Source organism: Pteropus vampyrus, unplaced genomic scaffold (genome assembly GCF_000151845.1).
Source record: "Pteropus vampyrus isolate Shadow unplaced genomic scaffold, Pvam_2.0 Scaffold943, whole genome shotgun sequence".
NCBI lineage: Eukaryota > Metazoa > Chordata > Mammalia > Chiroptera > Pteropodidae > Pteropus > Pteropus vampyrus.
In genome coordinates, this window is record NW_011889724.1 from 68,775 (window position 1) to 83,817 (window position 15,043).

Consider the following 15,043-nt stretch of genomic DNA (forward strand, 5'->3'; position numbering starts at 1 on the left):
GTGTCCCATAAAAGTTTTGATATGTTGTATCTTCATTTCCAGTCATTTCAAAGTATGTTTTAATTTCCTTTTTGATTTATTCTTTGATCCTTTGGTTATTTGGGAGTGTGTTGTTTACTTTCCCATATTTGTGAATTTCCGAAATCTTTTTTCTGTTATTGATTTCTAATTTCATTTCATTGTGATCGGAGAACATACATTGTTCGATTTCTTTTAAATTCTACTGAGGCTTTTATGTCCTGATGAATGAATGTTCCATGTGCACTTGAGAAGAATGTGTATTCTGTGACTGTTGGGTGGAGTGTTTTAAGGAAGTCTATTAAGTCTAGTTTATGGTGTTGTTCAAGTCCTGTTTCCTTGTTGATCTTCTGTCTACTTATTAATCTTCTACTGTTAATCTTCTATCCATTATTGAAAATAGGGTATTGACGTCTCCAACTATTATTGTTGAATCAGACATACTTTTATTCTTAACTTTTTATTATGGAAAGAAGAGAGAAAAGTATAATGTGCTGCTCATCACTCAACTTCAGCCTTTATCAACATCTTGCCAATCTTGTTGAATCGATCCTTCCTCATCTTTTTTTCTTTTGCCTTGGACTGTTTCAAAGCACATCCCAGATATCATATCATTTCACCATTAAATGGTTCCACACATGACTCTAGCCAAATAAGGATGTTTTTTAAACCCAGCCCCAACACCATTAACATAGCTAACAAAATTAACAGTAATTCCCTAGTAATCTCTAGTCCCCAGTTCATGTCCAGCTGTCTCAGCTATCCAGGCACCCTCTTCAAGGCCCCTGCGTGCCTCACAGTGAGAAGGCTAATCAGAGGGGGTCTTTAGAAGGGAAGGCTTTGGCCCGGATTGAGGGGTGTAGGTCCTCACCAGCTCCCGTTTGGTCTGTTTCAGGAACAAATGTGGTATCTGGGGCTGGCGGTCTGAGAAGATGGAAACCGTTAGCGGCTACGAGGCCAAGGCAGGAGAGGCTGGTGGTGGGGGCTTGGGTAGGAGACAAGGCCCAGGAACTCCGCCCCTTCTCCACAGCCACCCAAGTGGAGGGAGAGACAGAGTAGCCTGTGGGCTCTGAAAGCCCTGTGCGGCCGTGGGAACTCAGTGGGACCTGAGCACCCAGCCCCTGCCGAGCACGTAGGGATCACCCACAGCACGGGCCCCCAGCCTGGGCCCCCGCCCAAGACACCAAGATGAAACGAGGACCGTTTTCCTCTCATTAGTGACTCCCCGGGGTTCAGACTCTGCCACCTCCACTGTGGGGAGTGAGATGTCATCTGTTCCTGGGGACAGGAGGACTTGGGTCCTGTGCTGGTGAGGCTGAGTATGGGGAACAGGCCCTGAGCCCCCAGCTCCCCTTGTATTCCTCCTGCTCCCCAGGTATACAGTGCCACCAATGTGGAGCTGGTGACACGCACACGCACAGAGCACCTGTCTGATCAGGACAAGTCGAGGAGCAAAGGTAAACCCAGGTGCGCCTGCCTCCTGCCCAGTTACTCCATGTGGTGGGGTCGCCCTGGTCTGGGCGGGCCAGAGTATCTGGGGCAAGCTGGGAGGCCACCTCATTGCTATCTGCTCCGTCTCCCACTAGACAAGAGGCTCCCAGGGTGGAGGGCGGCAGTCTGGGGGCAGTGGCCCAAAGCCCCCTCATGGCTCCCACCCTTCTCCTTAGGGGGAAAGACTCCATTCCAGTCCTTCCTCGGGATGGCCCAGCAGCACTCCTCCCACAACGGGGTGAGCCAGGGCTGGGGGTCAGGGGCTGGGGGGCCACTGGGCGGGGCCAGGCAGGCGCCATCTCGAGCGCTAAGCCAGGTCCCGGGGCCTACCCAGGCTCCCGTGCAGCAGGCAGCCAGCCCCACCAACCCCACAGCCATTTCCCCCGATGAATACTTTGACCCCAACTTCAGCCTGGAGTCGCGGAACATCGGCCGCCCCATCGAGATGTCCAGCAAAGTACAGAGGTGAGGTCAGGGGGCTGGCTGGAGACTGCCCTCAAGGACAGGGACCCTGCTTGGTTCTTCTGAGCCCTAGCAGACTCCTGTCACACGTGGGGCCCACCGGAATGGGGGCCCCACTCACCCAGTTGGTTTCCCTCCTCCACTTCCTGGGGGCAGGAGCCAGGTCCGTCTTATCCATGGTCCTGGGCACCCAGCTCGGGGCTTGGCCCAGAGGACTGGTCGCTGTTCTTTGACGAGTGAATGAACGAGTGGGCAGCACCACCCACGTATCGTTTTCTGTTCAGTGTAACGCATACTCGCGGGGGGCCAGCTTGCAGAGTGGGAAGGGGCCGCTGCTCTGCCACCTCCTGGCTTTGCGGCCTGTGGAAACGTCTCCCCCTGCAAGAGCGTCTCCTCAGTAAATGAGAACAGTCACACTGGCTGCCTCCCCACAGGGGTACCGTGAGGGTCTGATGGCCCATGACACGGCTTACGATGGGCCCAGCACCATCCTGGGGACCTGCTGTGGCCTTTCTCAGCCGCCCAGTGGATTTGAACCCCGTCGGTCCTGACCCCTGGTCTGTGCTGGCACCCAAAGCATGGCAGAGTGTGAGGCGCTGGCCAGCTGTGGGCTGAGGACGGGGCTGCAGATGAGGCCCAGACTGAAGCCGGCAGCCCAGCCCCGCCCTCATCTAGACAGGTTGAGCCGGCACAAACCACTGTAGGCTCTAGTCTGGACCCAGGGTCTGGGGGCAGCTCAGGCCAAAGGGCCAGAAGGACACACACTCCCGGGGAGGCGGGCAGGAGCAGCTGAGCAGAGAGGAGGGTGCCCCAGGCCAGGCGGAGGGCGTGAGTAAAGGCAGCTGTCCGGAGTGAATGGGCCTTAGCAGAGGGGCTACCAGGGGTTCCTCAGCCCACGTCCTCGGTCGGCTGGGCAGGTTCAAGGCAACACTGTGGCTGAGTGAGGAGCACCCGCTGTCCCTGGGTGACCAGGTGACACCTATCATCGACCTAATGGCCATCAGCAACGCTCACTTTGCCAAGCTGCGAGACTTCATCACCCTGCGCCTCCCACCCGGCTTCCCGGTCAAGATTGGTGAGAGGGCGGCCCCAGGGGCTGGGGTGCGCGTGGCCGCGGGGGCCAGGCACAGGTGGGCCCCTGCTGCAGCAGCTCAGGCTTGGCTTCCCTCCCAGAGATTCCCCTTTTCCACGTGCTCAACGCCCGCATCACCTTCGGCAACCTGTGTGGCTGTGACGAGCCGCTGAGCTCAGTGTGGGTGCCAGCCCCTGGCTCTGCTGTCGAAGCTCCAGGTAGCAGTGCGGGAGGGAGGGGGTGGCACGGCGTCTGGCCTCTGGGTCCTGGGGGCTGAGTGTGGCCCCTCTGCCACCCAGGGAGCCCTTTCCCGTGTGAGGTGGACCCCGCCGTGTTCGAGGTGCCCGAGGGGTACAGCGTGCTGGGCGCGGAGCGCAGTGAGCCCCTCCGTGACGAAGATGACGACCTGCTGCAGTTCGCCATCCAGCAGAGCCTGCTCGAGGCGGGCACGGAGGCGGAGCAGGTGGGCACACGTAGGGCTAGGCCCTGGCTGGGCACCGGGCCAGCAGAGGTGACAGCTCTGGGCTCCCGGTGCCGTAGGTGACTGTCTGGGAAGCCCTGACCAACACTCGGCCTGGTGCCCACCCTCCTCCCCAAGCCACGGCGTATGAGGAGCAGCGTCAGCTGGAGCGGTGAGGCCCTCTGGGACCTATCGGGTCCATGTCTCAGTCCTGCCCTACCTCAGAGACCTGCCCGCCAGCAGTCCTTGGCTCGTGAGGGTGGGCAGCAGGCAGGTGCTGGTCCCAGGACCCCTGCCCTCTTCAGGGTCACTCTCCATCAGCATTTCTGCCCACCACTGAAGGCAGCATGCAGGATGGGGAGACAGGGCCCTACCTTCTCTCTGGTCTCCCAGGTTCCAGCCACCCTGTCTTTGTCTTTGTCCTCCGAAGCCATGTCCCAGCCCTTGGCCTCCTCCCCGAGCCTTGGTGCTCACTGGTCTGCTCTCCCTCTCACGCCTTGCCTGGAAGGGCCCTCCAGGAAAGCCTGAGGATGTCCACAGAGCCCAGGGGTCCGGGATCCCCTCATAGGACGCCCCCTGCCCTGCCGCCCCCAAGCTTTGAGGAGCAGCTCCGCCTGGCCCTGGAGTTGTCCTCGCGGGAACAGGAGGAGCGTGAGCGGCGAGGGCAGCAGGAAGAGGAAGACTTGCAGCGGATCCTGCGGCTCTCGCTCACAGAGCACTGAGCGCCTGGCCCTGGGAGGGCTGTCTGGGCCGCTCTCCCACCCGCTTTTCTAACTTATTTATTTATAAACTGTCTGCTGCTGAGTTTGGGGCCTGGAGCCCTGGGGGTGGGCTTGCGCGGGAGACCAGGATGGAAATAAAGAGACCTTCAGCAGCAGGCTTGCTCCGCTCAATGGGGGGATACTGGGGGGTGGGGCGCTGAGGGGAGACCACGGGCGATGGCCTGAGACCGGGGTTCGAATCCTGGCCATGGCTCCCTTAGCCTCTCTGAGGCTGTTTCTTCAGCTGTAAAATGAGACCACCTCCCACTCCCCATGGCTTCTGGGAGGTAAAATGAAGAAACATGTGCCCAGTGCCCTTAGAGGAGGTGCTCCTGAGCCCTGTCTCACCTACTGGAGACCCAGCTTTCACCTGCCACCCAGTCTGGCTTTCCCAGAAGCCACTCATGCTCCTGCCAGGGAAGGGGCAAGGCTGGCCTTCGGACTCCGTACAGCCAGAGCCCCCTGCACCCCCGGCCTGGGCTCCCGCTCCCATTCCAGCGTGTTCTGTCGGAGTGGCTTCGGGCGAGTCACCTCCTTGCTGCAGCTGTGACCCTGCTCAGCCCTGCGCTGAAGGCCCAGGGTGGCCCTGAGGGTCTCCTGTGGGCCTCGGGTTCTAAATCCCAGCTGATTTCCCCTGAAGCTTTGCATGTCTCCCAGTGATTCATGCAGGGAGTGGAAGCATGAGGGCCAACCAGCATGGAGAAATACGTTTGGGGTGCCCCTCCCCACTTAAGACGCACAGCATCTGATCCTATCCAAGACCTGTGTCCTCCAACACCTGCCTCCCTAGGGCCCCTCTCTGCTGGGTAACTGAACAATTGAGGCCCAAAGCAGAGCTCAGGTGACCTAACTGGGCGGGGCAGGGAGGGCAGGGCCAGGTGTGCTTCTTGGGAGGAAGGACCGAACCCCAGCCAGCCGCAGACAGAAAGCTGCCATACCAACGGCTCGGCTCCTTCCCTGCCGGTCGCCTCGCTGGCACCTGCGCCCAGCCTCGGCTCCGCCCCCAACGTGTTTGGGGGGTGGGCGGTCGGGGTGGGGGGGGAGGTGGGCAGAACCTGGGGAGACGCCAGGGGAGGGGCGGCGGCCACTTGGTGTTGGCTCCACCGGCTGGGCTGGAGGGGTGTCTGGCCCTTTAAGGGCCGCCCCCGAGGAGGTGCCAGGCCCTGGTGGCTCCGCTCTCTCCTTCCTGGTCCTGCTGGGCAGGGACTGTCCAGGCGGCTGTGGGAGGGCTCTGTGCCCAGTGCTGGCCCAGGTGCCCCCGGCCTGGCCCATGGCCCTGGTAACAGTGAGCCGCTCGCCCCCGGCCAGTGGCTGCTCCACGCCCGTGGGGCCCGCGGTGAGTCTCACTTTGCTGTGGTCCTGCCCACGCAGTTGGCTGCCTGCTGGGCCTGGGGGAAGCGCATCCTGCCCAGGGGCAGCCGTCCCGCAAGCCTGGGGGTGTGTGGAGGGGGACCCCAAGGCTCAGGCTAGAGGGGTCTGGGGGGTCCCTAGACGCCCAAGAACTCGGACTGAGTCAAGAATCAGCTCCCTGAGCACAAGCGTACGGAGGCCTAACCTCCCTCCTGGCCCAGACCTGTGCCAAACGCTAGCACCCCACCCACCTTTAACCCCCTGCTTTCCTAGCTAGACCTGGGCCCAGGACCCCCCAGTGCCTCCGGTGGAGAGTAGACAAGGGTGGGAAGGGTATCTGACACCTTTTCTAGTTCCACTCTCTGGGAGTGATCCCCCCGCCCCAGCATACCTGAGAGGAGAGACCTTCCCCATCCTCACTGCACCCTGGGGCCCCTTTCCCAGCAGGACCAAGTCTCCAAGCGGAGAAGCCGGCTCCAACGAAGGTGAGAGCTTCGCCTCAACGCAGTCAGTCATCCAGCCGCCGGGCCTGGCCACTGCCGTCCTGGAGGGCTCGCAGCCAAAGCCAACTACTGGATATGTGGGGCAGTGTCGCCAGTGGGAACGGCAGGCGGGTGGGCCGGCTTGCGGTGCTCACCTGGTTGCCTTTGCTTTCATCTTACCCCTGGTCAGCTGGGGCTCCTTCACCCACTACATTAGAGCCTGGCTCAGGCCAGTGGTCACAAGCCAAAGGACAGGATGGGACAACAGGGCCTGAATTAGACAGGTGGTAAGGGAAAGGGAGCAACCCCCCAGACCCCTCAGATAAGAATAGATGGGCTAGGGGCTTGAGAGCCTGTGAGGCAGTGGCTTTCAAAGTGTGGTGGCCGCACCCCCTGGAAACTGGTTGGAAATTCACATTCTCGGGCCGCCACTCCAGACCTACTGACTATTAGGACAGGGCCCAACACCTGTTTTACCAGGCCCTCCAGGTGATTCCGACGTGACCCTGCCCCAAGGGGTACGACAGGTCATAACGGTTTCGCCACTGCCCTGACAGGCAGAGCTTTGCAGTGCTCCATGGGGCTGTCCTGGGACTGCAGGACGGAGGGGACAGTGGAGATGCAGCTGAGCCCAGCCACGAGCCAGCGAAGGAAGCCCCAGGGGAAGAGCAGCTCCACGGGGATCAGACAGACGACAGGCGTGGGCTGCAGAGTCCCCAGAAGCAGGAGCAGAGACAGCACCTCCACCTCATGGTAGAGCTGCTGAGGCCGCAGGATGACATCCGCCTGGTGAGTGGCCGTCCAGAGCCCTGCGGTGGGAACAGGAGAGGACAGAGCGCAGTGTGTGAGGGCAGGGCCCACCCTGGGGCGTGAAGCAGTTATCCAAAGCCCTGCAACCCTGCCGTTCCAGCTGGAGTTGTTTTAACAGGGCAAGGGGCTGTCTTCAGGTCTCTGGAGGGCTGGGGAAGGACAGGGCGGTTTGTCCTGCGTGAGCCCGCAGGGCCCAGTGAGGCCCAAGAGCTGGGATTTCACAGGGGCCTGTTTCTGCGCAGCCACAGCAAGACCTTCCTGCCTGTGAGTTGTCCGTAGATGGACCGGTGCTCAGGGGGCCTGCCCAGCACCCACCGGGAGCTGGTGTGCTGGAGGGGCCCATGGGGCAACAGGACACAGGTGGCAGTGGGAGGCCCAGCTCCTGTGGGACTCCTCACTGTCCGCAGCAAAATGGGAAAAAAAAGATGTAGTCTTTCGTAAGGCTGAATTTATTCCACTGAAGCTGTCTTTTTACTGTGAGGTTGTGTTCTTAATGTTTCTTTGCTGAGAGATGTCTCTTGAATGAAATGATGGCAATGACAAGTGAAAGGGTTTTTTTAACCTCCTTCCTAGGCAGAAATAAAAACGGGCAATCTATGTCAGGCCCATTCTCCCCTTCTTCCACACACACCCCCTTTAAGAAAAACCTTTTTAAACACTTTGTTGGACCGTGAAATCCAGAACTTGGAACCCACTGGAATGTAACCACTGATCTGGGTTCTGGGAAGAAGGGGATAGGTGTGGAGTGGGCCCATGGCGGTGGGTCTGTCCTAGGCCCAGTGTGTGTACAGGTGGAGAAGTGGGGTCCTCTGGGCCATTATGACCCTGGGCTCCTCTCTCCCCATCCCTCCAGGCAGCCCAGCTGGAGGCAGCACGGCCCTCCCGGCTCCGCTACTTGCTGGTAGTTTCCACAACAGATCACGTGAGCCAGGATGAGACAGTCCTCCTGGGGGTAGACTTCCCTGATAGCAGGTGGGAGCAGGGAGAGGAAGGGAGGGGGGCTAGGAGGTGAAGCGCTGGGGGACAATGGCTTTCCCTCTGTGTCCTGCCAGCTCCCCCAGCTGCACCCTGGGCCTGGTCTTGCCTCTCTGGAGTGACACCCAGGTGTACCTAGATGGAGACGGGTGAGAGGTTGCAACTGGAGGGAGGAGAGAGGAGAGAGGAGGGACGGGGGGGTGGAGTGGCCAAGTGTGGTGCGTGGGGTGGGGCAGGGGCGCCGGGCTGGGTGTCTGCGGCCTGGGCCTGCTCTCAGCTCTGCCTGAGAGTCACTGTTTGATCCTGGGCAAGTCACTGCCCCATATCTGGCAAAAGGGGCTTATTCTGAAGTTCAGATGATGTGTACATATTGAGGACCAGCCTCAAGAGGTGGTTAGTGAGCAGGCCTCTCAGGGGCTCTGTCCCAGAGCCGGGAGTGGGGTTCCACCCACACCTGGTCTCCGGCAGGGGCTTCAGTGTGACGTCTGGTGGGCAGAGCCGGATCTTCAAGCCGATCTCCATCCAGACCATGTGGTAAGGGGGAGTGGTCCAGCTCTGGACGGGCCTCCTCTCCTCAGAGATGGCTGCAGGGTCTGGGGAGGGGCAGCAGGGAGGACAGTGTGACTCGGCCACTCCTCTGCCCCAGGGCCACACTCCAGGTGTTACACCAGGCATGTGAGGTGGCTCTAGGAAGTGGTCTTGTGCCAGGGGGCAGTGCCCTCACTTGGGCCAGCCACTATGAGGGCAGATTGAATTCTGACCAGAGCTGCCTCAACGAGTGGATGGCCATGGCCGACCTGGAGTCTCTGCGGCCTCCCAGCACTGAGCCTGGCAGGTCAGTGCAGGGAGGGGTGGAAGCTGGGGGGAGGGGTGTGCTATGGCGGAGTGGGAAAGGGGACCCTGAACTGACCGGCTCGGCTCCCAGGCCCTTGGAACAGGAGCAGATGGAGCAGGCCATCCGGGCCGAGCTGTGGAAGGTGCTGGACACCAGTGACCTGGAGAGCATCACTTCTAAGGAGGTGGGCTGGGTGCTGGGGCTGGGGAGTGAGCTGGGCCCGGGTGGGGTGGGGGGACCCTCCACTGGGGCCCTGGGTGTTACTCTCCTTGGAGCCATCCCACCCGGCTTTCCTCCTGTCCTGAGCCAATCCCAGATGCTTGGCCTCAGCCCCTCTGTCTAGATGGGACAGGGGACTGTCCTCAGAGGCCCCTGAGCCTCTCCTCTCCTTCCCGCCTGCAGATCCGCCAGGCCCTGGAGCAGCGGCTGGGCCGCCCTCTCCAACAGTACCGCGACTTCATCGATAACCAGATGCTGCTGCTCATGGCCCAGCAAGACCGGGCCTCCCGAATCTTCCCGCACCTCTACCTGGTGAGCTGCACGGGAGGGGGGGGGAGAGGAGGAGGCCTCAGCGGGGCGGAGGGAGAATGACGCTTCCCTCCCTGTCCCTAGGGCTCGGAGTGGAACGCGGCGAACCTGGAGGAGCTGCAGAGAAACAGGCAGGGCTCCGGGCCCCCGCGACTGTGCACCCCGCGACATTGCTCGACCTCCCCTTAAGGGGCCACCTAGCCAGAAACCCCCAGAGTCCCCTCAGCAGCCGTTAGTTCTGCTTCCAACCCTGCCCCCCGAGGCCAGGCCAGGAGAACAGCCACCCTGCCAGCTTGCAGCGGCTCCCTGGCCCACTCTTCTCCCTCCCCATGCCGTAAAGGGGAGATGGGAGTGCCCCTCTCCCGGGGGACCCGGCTGCCTGCTCCCATAGGTTCCTGTCATTTGTCCACCGTGGGCTTCTGGGGAGCCTGCTATGGCGTCTGTCAGCCAGCTGCTGCATGCCCACCCCATGAGTGTAGCTCAGAGGTCGGTCTCGGACTGCCTTCTGAGAATAACAGACGGGTCACTGTCGCAGTGCCGCCAGCAACTACCCAGACTGGAGAGAAACGAGCCCCGCGGGGGGTGCGGGGGTGACTGGCCCAGGGCCACAGTCATCGCAGCTTCCCAACATAACTGCGCTGCCCCCTCCTGACTCAGAAAGAAGAACTAAACACACACGCGGCGGGCTATGGGCCTGGGGCCTCGGGCCTCGGGCCTCGGGCCTCGGCCACGTCAGCCCGGCCTTGCAATCCCTGCTGCAGGGTCAGCCACATCTTGAACGTGGCCCGAGAGATCGACAACTTCTACCCCGAGCGCTTCGTATACCACAACGTGCGCCTCTGGGACGAGGAGTCAGCCCAGCTGCTGCCCCACTGGAAGGAGACACACCGCTTTGTGGAGGCCGCCAGGTCAGGCTATCCCCAGCCCAGCTGTGCACCCATGCCTTCCTCCTGGCTGCTTTGGCCCTCGGGGTCCTTCCTTCCTGCTCCTCTGCCGGATGGGGAGCCCGCCGCCTGCCCTGCCCGCAGCAAGGGGCCAGGGAAGCGGGACTGACCCGTCCCGCCTCCACAGAGCGCAGGGCACCCGGGTGCTAGTCCACTGCAAGATGGGAGTCAGCCGCTCGGCGGCCACAGTGGTAGCGTACGCCATGAAGCAGTACGGCTGGAGCCTGGAGCAGGCCCTGCGCCACGTGCAGGAGCTCCGGCCCATCGCCCGCCCCAACCCCGGCTTCCTGCGCCAGCTGCAGACCTACCAGGGCATCCTGACCGCCAGGTATGGTGCGGGGCAAGGGGACAGGGGTGGTGGCGGTGGGCGCTGGGGTTGGCTGCCGGGTCACTCAGAGCTGACCCGGAGCCACCTCCTCACAGCCGGCAGAGCCATGTCTGGGAGCAGAAAGTGGGTGGGGCCTCCCCAGAGGAGCCCCTGGCCCCCGAGGTCTCTACACCATTCCCACCTCTTCCGCCAGAACCAGGGGGCAGTGGGGAGGTGATAGCTATGGGGTTGGAGCAGAGCCAGGCAACTCCAAAAGAAGAGCCTGGGCCACGGCCCCGCATCAACCTCCGTGGGGTCATGAGGTCCATCAGCCTCCTGGAGCCCCCCTCAGAGCTGGAGAGCGCCTCAGGGGCCGGTGACCTGCCAGAGGTGAGGCTGGGGCTGGGTGGAGGTCCTCCAGAGGGAGGGAGCAGGTGGCGGGAGGATGGAGAAAGACCAGGACAAGTGAGTGCTTGACTTTCGACCCTGGGGGGGCGCACCTGAGCATGGGGACCATACCCTGGGCAGCTCCCTATGGTCCCTTCAGAGCAGCTGCGGAGACCTAGTGAGGGCGGGTAAGTGCTGCCTTCCATGGGAGCTGGAGAGCAGTCGTGGGACGGGGGCATCGAGGGACAGGGGCATCGAGGGGCTCCTTGGGAGTCAGCCCTGTGCGTAGCTCAGGTTTCTGTGTTCATGAAGCAGACATTCTGCACCTGCCCTTCCCCAGGCTCTGGACCCTATGGCCCTGCCCTGGAAGGACCTCCTGTGACTCTTCTTCCCTATACTTTCACCCTCCCAGGTTTTCTCATCAAATGAGTCTTCAGACGAAGACCCTCCACGGTCCTTCTCTCAGCTCTCAAAGGCTAAGGGAGGCCGGCGGGTCCGCAAGGGGCCTTGGCCTGCCCTCAATTCTCGCCAGTCTGTGGTTGCCCTCAACAGCGCCGCACTGGTGGCCAGCCGGACCCGGGCCTTCCAGGAGCAGGAGCAGGAGCAGAGGGAGGCTTGCCGTTCCTCTACACCCAGGTTCCGGAAGGTGGTGAGGCAGGCCAGCGTGGACGGCAGTGGGGAGGAGGGAGAGGCCTGAGCCCTCACAGACGCCCGTGTCCCCTAGACACAGTAGAGGTGCCTGAACACAGCGCCTGGGACCAGCACCCCTCACTCCTGTCAGCTTGTCTGCACTCCCCTTAGCTCCCCTGCAGGAGGCCTCAGACCCCCATCACTACAGCCTCAGCTCCTACAGCCTTAAGTCTCAGACCCACGTCCACCTGTCCAAGGGCTCAAGACCTTCTCTGAAACGGGATGTGCCAGAGAGACTGAAGGTGCTTTGGGAGGCAGCAGTGCACTAGCGTCATTCTCAACTGCTGCCTGAAACACTCACTTGCAGCCACGGAAGAAAACGTAGTTTCCCAATGCAGAAAAACGTAGTTTCCCAATGCAGAAAGGCTCATGTTCCCTCCGTCACCCACTGCCGTCTGCCTCATACCTGCCCCACCCCTTCTTTCCTGGGGCCGTCTAGGCCAGAGAACTGGTGGCCCCCAAAGGACGAGAGTAACCTCAGCCCTCAGTCCCCAGTCCTGGAAGGCTCTGAGGAGCAGAGGGCTGGGCCCTCAGATGGGGCTGGCAGGTTGGCCTCCCTCACACCCCCTACAGCCTGCCAGAGTCTTGCTGCTGCCCCCAGCCCCTCACCCATACCCCATGGCACTACCCTGGGCCACAAGGCACCAGGCCAAAGAGAGTCTTCTTTTTTGTCCTTCATGGCCTCTGGCCAGTTTTTCATAATCTATAGTATCTGGCTTTGTACTTAGAAATAAAAAATTTTCATATTATGTTCAAGTTTACGATAAGGCTGTCTACCTGTCAGTCCAGTTCTTCTCTGGCTACCTGAGGAGTCTGGCCTCTCACCCCCTACATTCTCCTCGCAGTTCCCAGGTATCTCAGGATGGGCCTGTTTGGGGTGGGGTGGGGTGGGGTGGAGTGGGAGGAAGAATGGGGAAGGGGAGAGGCCAGGGCTATCTCCCTCATCTCAGGGCAGGGCCTGGGTGAAGGTTAGCTGCCCACGCCCCCGCCCCCAGGCAAGTCGGTGGGGGAACAAGTCTACACGGGGCAGCAGGTGCTTGGCTATGCTGGGACAGCTGGAGGGAGTTACCTGTGAGGAAACGGAAGCTGCCAACGCCTGTCTGGACAGGACCAAGCCGGTTCTAGAAGCTGAGGCTCCTTGTGGACACGTGATGCTAGTTTTTGAGCACACTTTGGGTCCCAAGAATCCTTCTCTTGCTCAGTGCATGAGAGCCTGATTTTCCAAGCCAGCTCATGACTACCTGGAAGAACCCTCGATGGTCCTCCCCTTCTGCCTCGGGGTTACATCTGCTCAGTTTTAGTGTTTAAAAAGAGTGAGTGGCTCCAGCTTTGTCACTTCTAGCCCCTCTTCCCAAGATCACATTTTCGGCCCTATAACACACCGCTTTGGTTGGTGGGGGGCGGGGGGGTATGCAACGCCTTCCCTTAAAGCAGGCCGCAGAGGTAGCAGCTGGCACCAAAGGTGCTCATTGATTGAGACCTCACTCTCACTTTCAAGAGTGAATCTCTCATTCACACCTTGGTGTTCTAACCCTAGAGCATCAAGGGGCCCGGAGACTTGGGTTCTAGCCCCGCGGTCACCACTTACAAGTTACTTCGCCTTGAGTCTCTGTTTCTTTGTGTAAAACAAAGGGATTAGACCAGGAAATCCCTGCGCACGGCCCCTCCCACTTTGATATTTAACAATACACGTCATTATACCTGGATAGAATTCAGCCTCGACATGCTCTCCAGAAGAATAATCATTTGTATCCGTCACAAGATGGGATACAGAAGAGCTAGCTCTGATTCTTGATCCACTTGGCTGGTCCATCCTGCCGAACGAACACTGGGGGCTGCCTGCCATTCTGCAACCAACCACTATTCCCCCTCCCCCACGACTGCCCCCTGGGCTGGGGCTGGGGGCAAGCTGGGTGACAGTGTCAGGAGGGAAGCCAGGAAGGTGGGCCCATTATTAACCGCAGAGCCGCAGTGGCCACCAGAATCTATGGAGGGCTCTTGAGAAGTGAGAATTCAGCACGTGTGGGAACAAAAACTGGAGGGGAAACCATAAAAAATGCAGACAAATGATTAAGAACTATGTGTATATACAAACTCATGTAAATTGCTAACGGGGCAAAAAAAGTAGTTTAAAAAAAAGATATGAGAAATCTGTCACTCTTGGATCCAGTCCTCCAGTCCTTCACAGGCAACCATTGTTAGTAGCTTCTTGAGTCCCTCCAAAGACATACCATGCTTATATCATCAAATATACTTGTGTATTCTTAAAAATATATATTAAATTATAGCATTAACATACTATTCTGCACTTTGAAAATTTTCCATATCACAGAGTTGCACATCAGTACAAAAAGCTCTACCTTATTTTTCTTTTAAGAATAAAAACCATTTATTTGAGCAAGGGGAGCTGCTGCTTTGCCTTATTTTTAAAATAACCACACAATCTATTTTATGGAATCCACCTTTACTTCAGTGTTCATCTACCAATGAACATTTGGGTTGTTTACGTATTTTTTTCCATTCCAAGTAAGTACCCTTGTATATATACTTTCTGTGCATACGTGGCCACTAAATCTGTAGGACATATTTCTAGAATTGCTGAGGCAAAAGTTATGTGCTTTTTTTAATTTTAAAAGACATTGCCTAATTTCCTTCCAAGAAGTTGCACCAATATACAGCAAATGGGAACGACTGTTTATGCCCATAAAGGACTGCTCAGCCTACACATCAATGACATCTCATATGAAGCCTGCAACACTCCCAGAGGAGAAAGTGCAGGCATTATAATCGCCAGTTTTAGAAATAAGGAAAGGAGGCCCAGAGAAGTAACTGAGTCTCTGATGGAGCCTGAAGCAGATCCTAGGTTTCTAGATCTCAGTCCAGAGACCTAACTCGGGAGTGGAGAGTTCACAGCTCTGCCCTAGGGAGGCAGGCCAGGGGTCCGGAAGCCCTGGGAGCTCCCGAGAGGGAGGGACGGTCGGGACGACCCATGCTCACGGAGTCCCAATCCAACTCCCACCTGGTACAGGAACCTCTCGGGAGCCCCGACTTGAACACTTGTGCGACAAGGCGCTCACGTCCTTCGCGCAGCCGGACTCTCCCGGGCCAGCTCCCACCTTCAGAACGTTCTTCCTCCGTTGGCCCGGCTCTGCTCTGCCTGGGACAGGCCCGGAGCCAGGGCGGCCCCTAGTCGAGACAAGTTTTCAAAAGACATAACCGAACGTGCCAAAGAGACCGCGCCCCCGCCGCTGCACCCTGCAGACGCCTCAGAGCCGCGGCTGCCAAGAGAAACTACCTTTCAGGCCTCCGCGGCCTCTCCTGCGCCCGCAAGGCGCCGTGGGGCTGGGGCCGTGGTACCCAGCAACACTCAACCGACCGCGACGCTCGCGCGCCATCTTGCGTTCGTTCCCCTCGCCACCGGGTGACGGCCCGGAAACCACATTTCCCAGAGTGCCTAGCGCGTCCGCGCAG

The 15,043-nt window shown here is 59.5% G+C and overlaps 2 protein-coding genes and 1 long non-coding RNA gene across 8 annotated transcripts in view; 2 read left to right on the forward strand and 1 right to left on the reverse strand.

Annotated features, from left to right (window-relative positions):
- Nucleotides 1–4,380, forward strand: part of ANKRD13D (ankyrin repeat domain 13D) — a 12,102-nt gene extending 7,722 nt beyond the window's left edge. For 2 of the 3 annotated variants that reach the window (XM_023526478.1, XM_023526477.1), the window contains 7 exons: nt 1,686–1,747; nt 1,844–1,974; nt 2,889–3,046; nt 3,145–3,261; nt 3,343–3,506; nt 3,584–3,675; nt 3,934–4,380. In XM_023526478.1, coding sequence (XP_023382246.1) covers nt 1,686–1,747; nt 1,844–1,974; nt 2,889–3,046; nt 3,145–3,261; nt 3,343–3,506; nt 3,584–3,675; nt 3,934–4,225 — 1,016 coding nt within the window. In that variant the 3' untranslated portion in view covers nt 4,226–4,380. The remainder of the gene's footprint in view (nt 1–1,685; nt 1,748–1,843; nt 1,975–2,888; nt 3,047–3,144; nt 3,262–3,342; nt 3,507–3,583; nt 3,676–3,933) is intronic. The other variant, XM_011386121.2, reaches the window with a different exon arrangement.
- Nucleotides 4,381–5,415: 1,035 nt separating this feature from the next.
- Nucleotides 5,416–12,333, forward strand: SSH3 (slingshot protein phosphatase 3). Of its 4 annotated transcripts, none has more exons than XM_023526479.1 (15): nt 5,416–5,600; nt 6,059–6,099; nt 6,654–6,885; nt 7,760–7,878; nt 7,959–8,030; nt 8,350–8,415; nt 8,528–8,716; nt 8,807–8,900; nt 9,119–9,247; nt 9,329–9,375; nt 10,006–10,152; nt 10,316–10,516; nt 10,612–10,885; nt 11,295–11,531; nt 11,684–12,333. In XM_023526479.1, exons 1-15 carry the CDS (start codon nt 5,535–5,537, stop codon nt 11,786–11,788), a joined length of 2,019 nt encoding a protein of 672 aa, XP_023382247.1. In that variant the 5' UTR covers nt 5,416–5,534; the 3' UTR covers nt 11,789–12,333. The 4 variants fall into 4 exon arrangements, with proteins under 4 accessions (XP_023382247.1, XP_023382248.1, XP_011384425.1 ...); XM_023526480.1 differs by having other exon boundaries at nt 6,062–6,099; XM_011386123.2 differs by having other exon boundaries at nt 11,295–12,333.
- A 1,686-nt stretch (nt 12,334–14,019) lies between these two features.
- On the reverse strand, nt 14,020–15,000 carry LOC111734284. The gene is made up of 2 exons (XR_002778400.1): nt 14,868–15,000; nt 14,020–14,758 (listed from the first exon to the last, which is right to left on the reverse strand). It is a non-coding gene; the product is annotated as an uncharacterized LOC111734284 (long non-coding RNA).
- Between the last annotated feature and the right edge of the window lie 43 nt (nt 15,001–15,043).

What these genes read in the sequence shown, in the direction of transcription:
- SSH3 (XM_023526479.1), top strand. Translation starts at nt 5,535, where the DNA reads ATGGCCCTGGTAACAGTGAGCCGCTCGCCCCCGGCCAGTGGCTGCTCC. An exon ending in GTAGACTTCCCTGATAGCAG is followed by an intron (nt 7,879 to 7,958) that starts GTGGGAGCAGGG and finishes GTGTCCTGCCAG; the next exon opens with CTCCCCCAGCTGCACCCTGG. An exon ending in TCTTCCCGCACCTCTACCTG is followed by an intron (nt 9,248 to 9,328) that starts GTGAGCTGCACG and finishes CCCTGTCCCTAG; the next exon opens with GGCTCGGAGTGGAACGCGGC.